The sequence below is a fragment of the Falco biarmicus genome, chromosome W (assembly GCF_023638135.1).
Source record: "Falco biarmicus isolate bFalBia1 chromosome W, bFalBia1.pri, whole genome shotgun sequence".
NCBI lineage: Eukaryota > Metazoa > Chordata > Aves > Falconiformes > Falconidae > Falco > Falco biarmicus.
Genome location: NC_079310.1, coordinates 14167097 through 14180798, shown reverse-complemented (window position 1 = coordinate 14180798; position 13702 = coordinate 14167097). Strand labels below are relative to the sequence as shown.

Genomic DNA, 13702 nt, shown 5'->3' with positions numbered 1-13702 from the left:
AATTTCAACCCCACAGAAAAACTACTTCAAAACCAATAAACAACCTCAGTGTAAAGTAATAATAATAGAACCCTGTAGTTATAAATAAATAAATAAATAAACAGATAAGTAAAATTAAGTTTCTCACTTAAGAATGCATTAGTTACTCCATTTCTTTGGAGAATTTTCATCAGTCATAGCATGATGGATTCACAATTGCCAAAATTCTTAATTTCAGAGCTCAAAAGACAAAGCATCAAGGATTTTATAGACAAAACAAATGCTGACTCTAAAAACAGGAGAATCAGAAGTTAGGAGAACATAGTGAAACATGGCATTAAATCATCAATGTGCAACATTGCCAAGAAATGAGTCTTAAAAATTCTTATGCCCAATTTACCAGTTTGGTTTTCTCCACCCATTTTGCTCCTTGGTTGTCTTTACTCCATATTTAGTCTCTCCAATTCTCACTAAACCAATTGTTCTTTTTGGTGTTAATTCTCAGGTCTGGTCTTTAAGAATAATATAAACAAAAACTAGTTCCTAACAGCCCAGGAGAAAACTTTTTTCCTTGGTGTAGATCACAAAGGCAATACGGAGCTGAACATTCATTACTAAAGAACACAGCAAGGGAAGGAAGTGATATAAAGTCAGATAAATTGCAAAAAGAAGGCAGAGGTGACCTCAGAACAACCAGCTCTGAGCCAAATGCTGGTTTCATACCTTCCAGGGCAAGATAATTCTGCTACCAGTTTGTACAGTGCATTTACGAAAGCTTCATTGTTTCTGAAAGCAGAATATCTGAATATGGTATTTAAGAGAATTATTTCATTAAATAGAAATTTTATTAGTGATTCCTATGGAGCATAATGATATTAATAAAAAGAGGTTTGAAAATTTCAGCAAGAAATTCTGATACTACAGACTTCTTACTGGCCTGTCTGCTTTTGAAAGTATTTCCATAGTTTTAATATTGATATAAAGTAAGAAATATTGGTGTCTTTTATATCCAATATACATATTTCAGGCATTCATACTTTATTTTCATTCAAAAATACTGAAAATAACCAATGAATTTTTACATTATATTTGTACTGCAAACAGCTTTGTGGACATCTAAATAAAAGCTGTAATGAAGTTACATCAAACAAGCAAGTAATGAATATTTAATCTTATTTTATTGAGGATGAATTTTCACAATTCTTTTTTTTCTGTTCTCACACTGAAAACAGCATCTGCTAGTAAGTAGGAACTTCAGTTAAAAGTAAAGTATTAAAAGTATCAAAAAATGAAAGACAAATGGTTTTTACAGAGGAATTGAAACTAAAATGCATATCTTTTTTCATATTGCTGGTTTTTTTCCAAATCAAAAGAATAACAGTTAGTTGGGGTTTTCTTTTCTTTTCTTTTCTTTTCTTTTCTTTTCTTTTCTTTTCTTTTCTTTTCTTTTCTTTTCTTTTCTTTTCTTTTCTTTTCTTTTCTTTTCTTTTCTTTTCTTTTCTTTTACTGTTGTGTTTTTGAGGAATTGCTTCCCAGAAGTTCCAGATCTCACATGGCAGAGACAGTAATATTTTATTATTACCTTTTGAAGCATATTATAAACACTACTTTTAGCTATTTGGTTGGTTACAACTCTTGGTAGATACTAATGGGATTGATACAATATTTTCAGTGCAAAAGGATTCCAGACTTCAGTGCTAAATGCAAATGGGTCTGTTTTGTGAAAGGTATTAACAAATTTACTCGTTACCAAGTTCTCCATGGAATTATAGCCACCAACGGATAGCTAAAATTAGGGCAGTTATCTAACCTAAGTCTATAACATTTTATACTATAAGGAAATTATCCTGCATCCTCCTATAAGCCTTTTGGGGGAAATTTAACTGTGGAAGACTATAATTACTAGCGATATGCAAATAATATTCATTCAAATAGCAAGCAATTTCTGTGATTATTTTGTGATCTCTTATGACAAACAGTCATGAGTTCTTGTTTTGCTGACATTAACACTTCCAAAAATGAAAATGTATCGTATATTTGTTAGATTAGCATGTTATTTTTCTATTCTTCACTAAGCAACTTATGCAAGTAGTCAGGCTTCATATCCAGTTTCTCAAGTGCTCAATAAAGTCATATCACTTTTACATTATTTTTAGGTTAAAACTTTGGTAATACAGATGCTTTGTGATCTTCTACAATATTTTGCAGGGGTACTGGTAGTGGACATTACTACAGTTTCTGATATAAAAAGAAAGGATATCTATTTCTCGTTGATAATGTTCACCCAAGGGATATGGACATATAAATATATTTTATTTCATCCTTTGGGAGGACATCTGCTAGCAGATATAGATGCCTAAATTTAAGTAAAGTGTATTATAGAAGAAATCAGTGTCTAAGCACCCATTATAGTCAATGGACATCTAGTCAATGCAGACTAGAAAGATATTTAGCTGGAAAATGCAGAGGCTTGACTTAGGTGCCTTTATAGTTAACCATGTCTATTTGAGAGGCTGTTGCATTTTTTCTGCAGATGTTGCTCCAATTTGCCTTAGGTATCATGTGGGTGTCATTTTCCAGGTCAACACTGATATCTTTGGCTTTGGACACCTAAGTAGGAGCAACTAAATTCAGTGCCATGACCTGACCTGAGTGCCTTTTTGTCCTCCCCTAATACTGAAGAAAATGCAGGAAGAAAAAGCAGGATATTGCAATGTGGGCAGGAGTCTGCGAGTCAGATGAGTACAAGCAAATTTAACTGTTTTCTTTCTTGTTTTTCTTGTTTTTGTTTTTCTTTTTTCCCCAGGCATCCATGCTGAATCTTTAGTAACTGAATACCCATTTAAGAAAAAAAAAAGAAAAGAAAAGAAAAGAAAAGAAAAGAAAAGAAAAGAAAAGAAAAGAAAAGAAAAGAAAAGAAAAGAAAAGAAAAGAAAAGAAAAGAAAAGAAAAGAAAAGAAAAGAAAAGAAAAGAAAAGAAAAGAAAAGAAAAGAAAAGAAAAGAAAAGAAATTTTGAGTATACTTCAAATTGAGAGAAATTAACCTGACTAGTAACACACTCTGAGTTGACTTAAGTAATGGATAACTGGACATTCTAATTTATACTGCTTCTATTAAAAAATGAGCAGTATGCAAAAAATAATTCAGTATTCAGGGACGTAAAAGGAAAGAAACAAAAGTGAGATGGGTGCAGCACTATGGTTAGAGATCTCAGTGAAAGAAGGTGAAACTGCTAGATGTCTGTTTTGCATGAAGTTGGCCAACTTTACATTAATTTGAAATTTCCAAGTCTTTAATAACTAATATTTAAAACCTTTAGTGACGAGCGAGGGGAAGCAAGCAGCCGACTCAATGTGAGTGATAGAGTAAGCTTCGATTTATTATGGCGCGATTATGTCTTATATACAGTTCCAGTTAATTATGCCTACAAATCATCTGCTGATTGGCTAAGCTCTAAAGGATTACACTTTCATACGTCCTCCTATTTGCGGTTTCTGCGGATAGCTAACTACATATATTTTTTTTCCTCTCTTGTCTACGCGAATTCCTCAAAGTTATTTACAACATTAGGCACAAGGCCAGCATGACCTTATCTCTCTTCCCTTATTAGCAAGCCTGGTAATTTTCCATTTTTAGCAAGCCTGGTAATTTTCCATTTCTAGCAAGTCTGGTAATTTCTCGCTGCGGCCTAGCTTGGTTCACTCCAGACTTATGTCAAAAGCTGTATCACACAGTCCTTCTATGGAACCGTGGCCGTTCTCTTTCATCCATTCTGCAACAATTCCCCCTTTTTCTTTTTGGACAAGGAAAACTGGTCCAGTTACACGCTCAAATAATTTTCGAATACAAGAGAGAGCACAGCTTAAACATATAAATCCAATGATAACAATTATTACTATAAGCAACACACTTTGCAACAGTCTTTTTAACCAGCCTCCTATCCCAAGCCAATTTGTTAAGCTTTCAAGGCCAAAAAATCCAACATCTTGTTGAATTTTTTGAGAATGTTCCATCAATTGTTTGATTTCTTTATGTATGGAGCTTGAATTATCTTCAAGGTCCATACAACACATGCCTTCAAAATCTTCACAGCCATGTCCATGTGCTAATAGTAAAAAGTCAATGGCCATGCGGTTTTGCAAAACAGCATGTTGAACAAAATTTAAACTATCAGCTAGGTCTGATAAAACTCTGCTGGTGAGGTTGGCTTGTTTAACCACCCAACAAGACAGCTTTTCTAAATTTTTGTGGGCCCGAGCAGCGGCGGCACCTGGGATAAATAACGAAGTAAAAAATACCTCCCATTTGTTCCAAAGTTGAACGTTATCATCACAGGTGTTACCAAGGATCTGGGAAGTGTCTCTTCTCCATCTCACTGGATTTGATTTGTTAGGATGAAAATGTGGTAAGGCTAAACTCAGACGACCGATGGTACATGGACCACCTACAGGCATTGAGGGTATTCCATTCCATGCTCTATTACCACAAATAAAAAACAAACCAGGGGATAATTTCCTAGGATATAATACTCCAGGTGCAGGATTAGACAGATTTCGACTGGTATGGTTACACCAAACACTCCAATTAAACTGATTCTTAATTGGATATACGGGAGTGATAGTAGTTGCACTACAAGGCATGTTAGAGGCTTCACCAGCACAAGGGTACCGGGAAGAATTCAAATATACACAATAAGAGGCATTTAGTGAATCGACTAGTTCGATTTCTTGAGGGCTAGGACCAATAGGGAGTTTGTCATCCCAGTTATCAAATTTTTCAAAAAAGCTGCTCATATTATTACCTCGAGCCAATATGGTAACTTTTGGCATCTGGTTAAGAGACTGGTTAAGGGCGATCCAATCTGAGTCATTTAACGGCACACCTACTAAACAAGTTAAAAAGGGTACGCTAGGGGTTGACAAACTTGCACAAAATGTGGTTGTGTTAATAGCTCTACTTAAAGTTACCCATACATTTTCTCGCAAATCAAACAATGATTTAGGCACAAAAGCTACAACTACGACAACAAAATTAATTAACACAACAATTCTCAACATTATGCTTAAAATATAGCTAAAACAATATTAATAAATCAATCACGAGTTGACATTGGTTACTGGAGCATCAGTCACTGCTGCTTTGGTCCATTTTGCTGGGATCCACTGCGGCCCTGTGGGGGTAAGTACACACATATAACCTCTTCCAGCATACTTTACTTCTGCTGGCCCTTTCCACAAACCAGTTGAAGGATCCCTATACATAAGAAACATTGGAACATCATCTTTACATGTTTTAAGATACCCATGTAACCATGCAGGTGATTCTTGCTGTTCTGCAAATATACATAGATGATTCAACACAAAAAGAACTTTAGCAAGTCTCTCTTGTACATCTGTAATCTTCTCAAACTTTTGTGAATATTGCTTTAACGTCTGATGTGTTCTTTCAATGATTGCTTGTCCCGTGGGAGAGTGAGAAATACCTGTAATATGTCGCACTCCCCATGCTTGACAAAAACGTCTCATTTTTTCACCGACATAAGCAGGGCCATTATCAGTCTTTATTGTCTGTGGCACTCCCATGACAGCAAAACAACTTGTTAAATGCCGTATTACATGGAGTGCTCGTTCCCCTGTTTGTGCTGTAGCCCATACAAATTTACTATATGTATCAATTGTAACGTGTACATATTTTAATCTGCCAAATTCAGCAACGTGAGTGACATCCATTTGCCACAACTCTCTGGCTTTAAGTCCTCTGGGGTTCACTCCGATACCTAGTCCTGGTCCATGATGACTGCACGTAGGACAAGCTCGTACAATTCCTCTAGCTTCTTCCATTGTAATGTCAAATTGTCGATGCAGTCCCCGCGTGTTTTGGTGAAATGTGTTGTGTGATTCTCGTGCTTTAACAAACTCGCTTAGTGGAGCTGCTACAGACACGAGCTGGTCAGCGCGCGCATTCCCTTCCCCCGAACCTTCAGACCATTTATGACTTCTAATATGTATAACGCAGTAGGGTTGCGTGCGCTGCTGTATTGCTGACAACAGTTGCCTAAGGAGTTCAAACAGCCGTTGACTTTGCACTTCTTTAAGGCGAGCATCTTCAATTCGGCTTACGATTCCTGCAACATACATCGAGTCCGTTACAATGTTTAACCTCGCATGTATCCATTGGGTACATACCCATACAACAGCAGCTAGCTCTAAAGTTTGTAACGAATCTCCTGCTTTCGCAGGAAGGATTTGGTGGTGCCATTGATTGTTCTCGTGCCATGTTGCTGCTGCTTTTCTTGAGTGTTTCCCTGTATCCGTATAAACTGTGATAGCATCCGCTAAGGGTCGCTCACTTCGTTTCGGACGCTTTAAGCAGTCATAATTACTAATCCATTTTAATATAGGTGCTTTTAAAGGCTCAACTTTAATCTCCAGAGCTTCACTTAATAAACTTAATTGTAAAGCTGATGAATTCTGCAACCACCACTCCAAGTCTTCTCTGTGTATTGGTAGATACACGACATTTGGCTCCATTCCGGTAGTTTGTAAAATTCGCGTTCTTCCTTTTCGAATGATTTCTGCCAAATTTTCTTGGATGGTAGTCTTTGGTTGCATTTTGGTAAAGATCCACTCTAATACTCTCACAGTCTCCCCCTTTTTCTTTTTGCACTGTGTAAGTGCACCAATAAAGTGTGAGGGACCGTTTAACACAGTGAGGTCTACAGGAAGATTAGGGTCAAGTCGATCTACTGCACGCTCTACAACCTGCTCACTGAGTTGTTGAATCATAACTTGTTGATCCTTAGAAACAATAACAGGATTAGATGGATCTGTTCCTTTTAATAAAGGTCGTAACACGTCTAGTTCATCATTGGTGATGCCTGCTACTGGGCGTAGCCATTGGAGGTCACCTAATAACTTTTGAGCATCATTGAGGGTATGCAGATCTTTACAAATGGTTAATTTTTGTGGACTCACTTGTGACTGAGTAATATTCCAGCCAAGATATTTCCATGCGGGTGAACGCTGGACCTTTTCAGTTGCTATGACGAGATTTTGCGTCTCTAACTGTCGTTGTAAAAAGGTCTCCTGTTGTTCAGTGAAAGGCTGTTTTTGAGCAAATAGAATATCATCCATATAATGGTAAATAATAACATGAGGCCATGCTTTTCGAATAGGTTGGAGAGCAGCATCAACAAATAGCTGACACAGGGTAGGGCTATTTTTCATGCCTTGTGGTAACACAGTCCATTCAAATCGCTGGTCAGGTCCCTCTCTGTTAACCGATGGCAATGTAAATGCAAATCATTGAGTGTCATTGGGGTGTAGCTGAATTGTAAAAAAGCAGTCTTTTAAGTCAATTATTAATAAATGCCATTCGGTGGGCAACATAGCAGGATTAGGAAGACCCAGTTGTAAGGCTCCCATTGCTTGCATTTGTTGATTCACCGCTTGTAGATCATGTAAAAGCCGATATTTTCCTGATTTTTTCTGGATTACAAATATCGGTGTATTCCAAGGACTGGTTGACGGTTTAAGATGACCTTGTGTTAACTGGTCTTGAAGTAGCAAATGTGCTTGTTGCAGACTTTCCTTTTTCAACGGCCACTGTCCGATCCAAACAGGCTCTTCTGTTAGGCATTTCAAAGGAATCGGGAAAGTCCAATTGACAGTGACCGTTCCTAAAAAGGTGAATTTGTGGTAAACATTACTCCTAATTGATTCAACACATCTCTTCCGATGAGTGCATTCACTCCACTAGGTAAGGGCATAACAGTAACATGTAGTATCGCTGTTTTTCCATCTATGATGATTTGTATTCTTTGTTGACTGCGCTGAACAGGCGCTATTCCCCCTACTCCTTCAACTCCTCCAGGGACGTGTTGCAGTGGCCAATAAGAAGGCCACTGACCACGCGCGATGATTGTGATATCGGCACCAGTGTCCAAAAGTGCAGTCATGTGTTTTTTATCAGTCCCATGTACAAGAATAATTTGGGCGAGTGGTCATTGATTCATAGGTACAGTCAACATCGCTAAGCCTCCTGTGGATCCAAAACCATCTGTCCCGCGATTGTGATTGGAGATTGCAGACATTTGGTGAGTTAAGTGTTGGAGTGGTATTAATTGAGCAATGCGACTACCTTTAGGAATATATATAGGCGGAAAACTTGTTTGAACAATTATAAAAATTTCTCCTTTATAGTCACAATCAATAAGTCCTGGTAAAACAAAGAGTCCCTTGAGGCCACTGGAAGAATGACCCAGCAGCAAAGCTCCATGAAGTTGTCCGTTTATCATTATAGGTCCTTTGATTCCTGTGGCAACTTTCTGTGGACAATTATCAAGTAGAGTAGTATCTATTGCTGTTGCCAGATCCAATCCAAGGCTCCCTCGGGTTGCTGGTCGTAAATTTGTGGCTGGTTGAAGGCGGGAGGCATTGGTTGTTGGTTGGGGAGCTGGTTGGGGACAGTCATCGGCATGCAGGTTGCTGGAGCCGCTATTGGGGTCGGCGCGCCGCGACTCCTGGTGCTCCGCTTCCCGTTTCCCGAACGCCGGCAAGCCGCGGTATTATGATTATTCATTTGATAGTTTTGGCACCATACTTGGCGTTCTTGACACTGCCGGCACGTATGACCCGAATGTCCACAATGAAAACATGTATAGTCCCTTCGATGGTGTATTTTGTCTCGATGTTCATCCAGAGGTTTCAGTGGAGCGAGGGCTGCAAATGCTTGCTGCTGAGCCTTAACTAAATTGTCCCCTACCTCTCTAAGCGCTTCAACTAACAGAGCTTGGGGTCCTACAGGAACTCTGCTCATTCGCTCTAACATGGTTTCAATAGAGGCATCCAGAGGAAGAGTAACTAAAATGCCTTTTGTATAAGAGTTACAATTTTCCAGCACACATTGTCTTAAAAAAGGTCCTTTCATAAACTCAGCCATATCTGCACGATTAATAGCATCTGTAACCCTATCTACAAAAGAGGCAAAAGATTCATCCCTTCCTTGTTTGACTGACATATATGAGGGCGTAGCTGGTGTAGTTTTGACTTTTTGTAAGGCTTCTCGTGCTAGCCTCATAGACTCTAATAAGACATCTGGGCCAGATTGCATCTGCATTTCTACAGAAGCAAAGGGCCCGGTTCCTATCAATTGTTCTACTGTTAAACCCGCTAAACGATCATTCGGTGCGTGAGGCATATGTACAGATAGTTCACAAAGTTTCTGCCAATGGGATTGCCATAACAACTGTTGCGATTGTTTCAAAATGAGTCTCATTATATTTTTAATGTCTTCTGGACAAAGCATTCCGCTACTCCAAATATAGTTTAACATTTGTCTTGCAGGTTCGCCATGTAAACCTGACTCATTAACTGTACTCCGTAACTGATTTAATATTTTTCAGTCTAAAGTATGATGTTCTCCTGTCATTACTCCTGCATTATCAACAGTGTAAATTACTGGATAGGCTTGATGATTAATTTGAGCTACGACATCAAAGTCTTTTTGTTCCATCGCTTCTCGGACTATTTTGTCCCAACCGACACGAAGTAGTCGTGGCTGCGGGTGAAGGCAAGGCGGTTTAAAAGTTTTATTAGCTGAATCAGTTTTTAACTTCCCATCGTCTGCCCTCTCATTTTTGTCACTTGTCTCCTCCTCAGTTTCGCTTTCTTGTGATTCTCCCTGCACCTCCTCTTGAGGTGGTGCTGAGGCACAAGCTTTTTCCTCCGGAGGAGGAGGGGGAGGAGGATGGTCTGAGGGTCGGCGGACAACAGGAACAGGGATTCCCGAGGCAGGGGGGGTAAAATAATCACCTCCTGCCGTAAGACGCCCAGCAGCCGGGTCAGACCGTTCGAGTCGGCTGGAAACAGCTGCTGCCATTTGTTTTTCAACTTTATATCTTTTTAAACAATTAATAACTTCTCTCCAAGGTTTCATTAATTTCTTAGCAGCTTTATCATCATCAATTACTGAATCCCATAAACAATCCCCATAATTATGCCATTCTTCTACTTCAAACATATGCTCAGGATCTGCAAAATATCCTTTTGCTTTACCTAATGCAATTAACCCGGCCAGATCTTTTAAAGGGCCTACTCCCCGCTTTTCTAAAAAGCATTGTAAAAGTGCTAGCGCTACCTCTTTTTCCATTGTGCACTCGTTAAAGTCCTCTTTGTTGCAGCCTTTTCCCTTGGGTACCAGCTCACGGACGGCGAACTCCTTCTTAATTATCCTGAGTTCAAGCACGGATCGGGTACGATGCCAGCATCAGCCGATCTTCTGCTCCCTGGTCACTGCTACCAGTGCTTCTCCGTCCTCGCTGTCCGGTGAAGAACAGGGATTGGGTGTCCCTGTTCGGGCGCCACTTTGACGAGCGAGGGGAAGCAAGCAGCTGACTCAATATGAGTGATAGAGCAAGCTTTGATTTATTACGGCGCGATTATGTCTTATATACAGTTCCAGTTAATTATGCCTACAAATCATCTGCTGATTGGCTAAGCTCTAAAGGATTACACTTTCATACGTCCTCCTATTTGCGGTTTCTGCGGATAGCTAACTACATATATTTTTTTTCCTCTCTTGTCTACGCGAATTCCTCAAAGTTATTTACAACATTAGGCACAAGGTCAGCATGACCTTATCTCTCTTCCCTTATTAGCAAGCCTGGTAATTTTCCATTTTTAGCAAGCCTGGTAATTTTCCATTTCTAGCAAGTCTGGTAATTTCTCGCTGCGGCCTAGCTTGGTTCACTCCAGACTTATGTCAAAAGCTGTATCACACAGTCCTTCTATGGAACCGTGGCCGTTCTCTTTCATCCATTCTGCAACACTTTAGTTTTAATAAAAGCTAAAGTCTAAATGCTTTATCCCTGGATAATCAAATCCAATGCACATTTTGCTCCTGACTGCATTATGCAGAGAATCCAGCTCACAGCAGATAAAACTCAGCTAACTTCCACTCATGACTTACAATGTCTTTGGCAAGAGCTTATCACTAGAACAATGGTGTTGCCATGTGACATCAGGAATAGCTCTGAGACTCTTTTAAGGAGTATCTCTAATTTGTGAAGACCAAAGCAGAGACAGTGCTCAATTTGCTAGTATATGCTGTCTGTGTAATTTACTTCATGAGGTTAATAATCAGCAAGGGCAGTATATTTACACTGAAATAAAAGTAGCTAACATTTCATTCATATATTTCATTCCTGCTTTGAGATGGGGATATGCTGTAAATCATCATCTACTTCATAGATGACATAAAAGATGAATTTGGTTTATATTATTTTTGTATTGACTGCCAGACGTATCACAGATGATGCTTATGAACTTGGCCCTTCGTGGAAAGCCTTCAAAGGAGCAAAAATGCAACACATGGCCATGAATTCCAGCTAGCAAAAGTGGTAGACATGTCCTTGGAGTTGAACAAACATCTGGGGAATACTTTTATTTCAATACATCATCCTAACCTCAGTCTGTGGAAAACGCAGTGCATCCTCTGGAGGAAATTCAGCATCTGTATCTGTGATTTATAGGTGAGATACAGTAGAAGCTTACCTAGTTGCGACTGCCATGGTAAGAAGGGGAAGAGTATTGTACAGGCACATGACCATTACTGTATCACAGTGCTGGGATGTCCTGTTGTAACTGCCAGCTGATGAGGAAAGATGGAGAACAAATAGTTCCGAAGTCCCTCTTTACTCACAGTAAATTGATGTCGGTGGTGCACACACATTAATTGAAGGTAATACCAAAGTTAGTAATTTAGCTTGCATCTCTTGAATACTAGGTATGGGTTTTTTACCGAAGTACATTCTTCCTCCAAAAACTGCATTTCTGAGCAGCTTTGACTCTCAATTGCTGTGCATTGCACACTAATGCTGAGACTCTATCAGTACATATAAAGCCAAAGTATTTTCAAATTCTCAAAATTTGGATGAATGTCATTTGTTGGATTCTTTAGCGAAAGTTTTCTGAACAGGATTTTTCAAGAGGGAAGGAAATCTAAAATAAGTAATTCTGCATTTCTGTGCTAGCTGTAACACACCACCTGAAAGTCTGATCCTGCAGAGTGCTGGTTTCCCCTTCACAATATTCACCCCAGAAAACAACACGATTTTTCAGCTAAGGCAGTAGTCCTGTACCTAATGAGAGAGTTTTCTCTTGCCTTCAGCATCCCTGGAAATTGAAAGATCACAGAGTTTAGTAGGATAGGAACGTTGGGCTCAACTTCCAATTCTTTCTTTCTGCAGACATTATCTCTGAAGGACGACGTTCTTTTGAGATGGTAAAGGGATTACTCCACTAATGCATATCATCAGCTTATATTTAGGAACAACACTGGAAGTGACTTGGAAAGAAGGGAATTCTGTTACCTTACTAATTGAATCGGAATGTCTTATTAGTATCCTCACTCAGTAATCTGATATGAAAGTCACTAATATGATACCTCTGTAACATTGTGTTAGCAACAACATATTCTGATATGATATGAATGCTAAAGCAATACAAAGGAATGTTGCTAATGTGCTAATCGGATAAGATATCACTAATGAGATATGAGAGACTCCACTAAAAAAATTCCTATTACTTTTTGAAGATAGCATTAACCTTGCTCACCAGGGATATTGCAAAATGTCCTTTTGTTCTTTCTCAGACATTTAGGGTTCTCTCCATCCACATTTCAGGTTTGTAGGCATTGTGATTTTATTGACATAGTATTTGGCCTCAATAAGAGAATAAATAAGTGCAGTGTAATCTGTGTAGTCTCAAGACAATGTAGTTACTTAGCATGGGGATAATATGCATAATTAGGCAACTCTTTCATAGAATTATAGAATCATTTAGGTTGGAAAAGACCTTTAAGATCATCAAGTCCAACCGTTAACCCGGCACTGCCAAGTCCACCACTAAACCATGTCCCTAAGCACCACATCTACATGTTTTTTAAATCCCTCCAGGGATGGTGAGTCAACCACTTCTCTGGGCAGCCTGTTCCAGTGCTTGACAACCCTTTCGATGAAAAAAAATAATTCCTAACATCTGATCTAACCCTGCCTGGCACAACTTGAGGCCATTTCCTCTTGTCCTATTGCTTGCAACTTGAGAGAGAAGATCTACCCCCACCCACCTATAGCCTCCTTTCAGGTAGCTGTCGAGAGCGATAAGGTCTCTCCTTAGCCTCCTTTTCTCCCAGGTCCCTCAGCCACTCCTCATAAGACATTCTCGCTTCAACTTATCTCCAATAGTGTTGCAAAAATTAAGACTTAAGGGTCACAACATCCAGGGGAAACAGTAATGTAATTCCTCACATTACACAGGAAGAAACTGAGGCTCAGAAAAGTAAGCTTACCATCACATAACTGGATGTGAGTCTGGACAGAACTGTAGAATTCCTGTAGACAGAGGTCTATTTTGTTAATGACATTTTTCTTCTCCTGCTGTAAATTTTCTTTTTTACCTTTTCTATTTCATTTTCATTGCTTGGTATGATCTCAAGCAGGGATTAAAAGAATGATGGTGATATGAAGGTATTGGACTGGAGCTGCAGAGGTTATCCTTTGCTCCCCCATCTACGAGACACCAAATGGAAAAAAGACATGCATAGATTCCGTTGTAAAGTTTTTAAGCTCATTTGCCTGAAAATGTTGCACTCCCAATGTTTAGGCTGCACTTCAGCTGATATAAATCAGGGCAGCTCTGACCTCAGTGAAGTTATGACCTCTGT

The 13702-nt window shown here is 39.1% G+C and overlaps 1 protein-coding gene across 1 annotated transcript in view; it reads right to left on the bottom strand.

Annotated features, from left to right (window-relative positions):
* Positions 1–8697: 8697 nt before the first annotated feature.
* Positions 8698–13702, bottom strand: part of LOC130141862 (YLP motif-containing protein 1-like) — a 178802-nt gene continuing 173797 nt past the window's right edge. Inside the window, exon 2 of the mRNA XM_056323086.1 lies at positions 8698–10343. Coding sequence (XP_056179061.1) covers positions 9380–10129 — 750 coding nt within the window. The 5' untranslated portion in view covers positions 10130–10343 and the 3' untranslated portion in view covers positions 8698–9379. The remainder of the gene's footprint in view (positions 10344–13702) is intronic.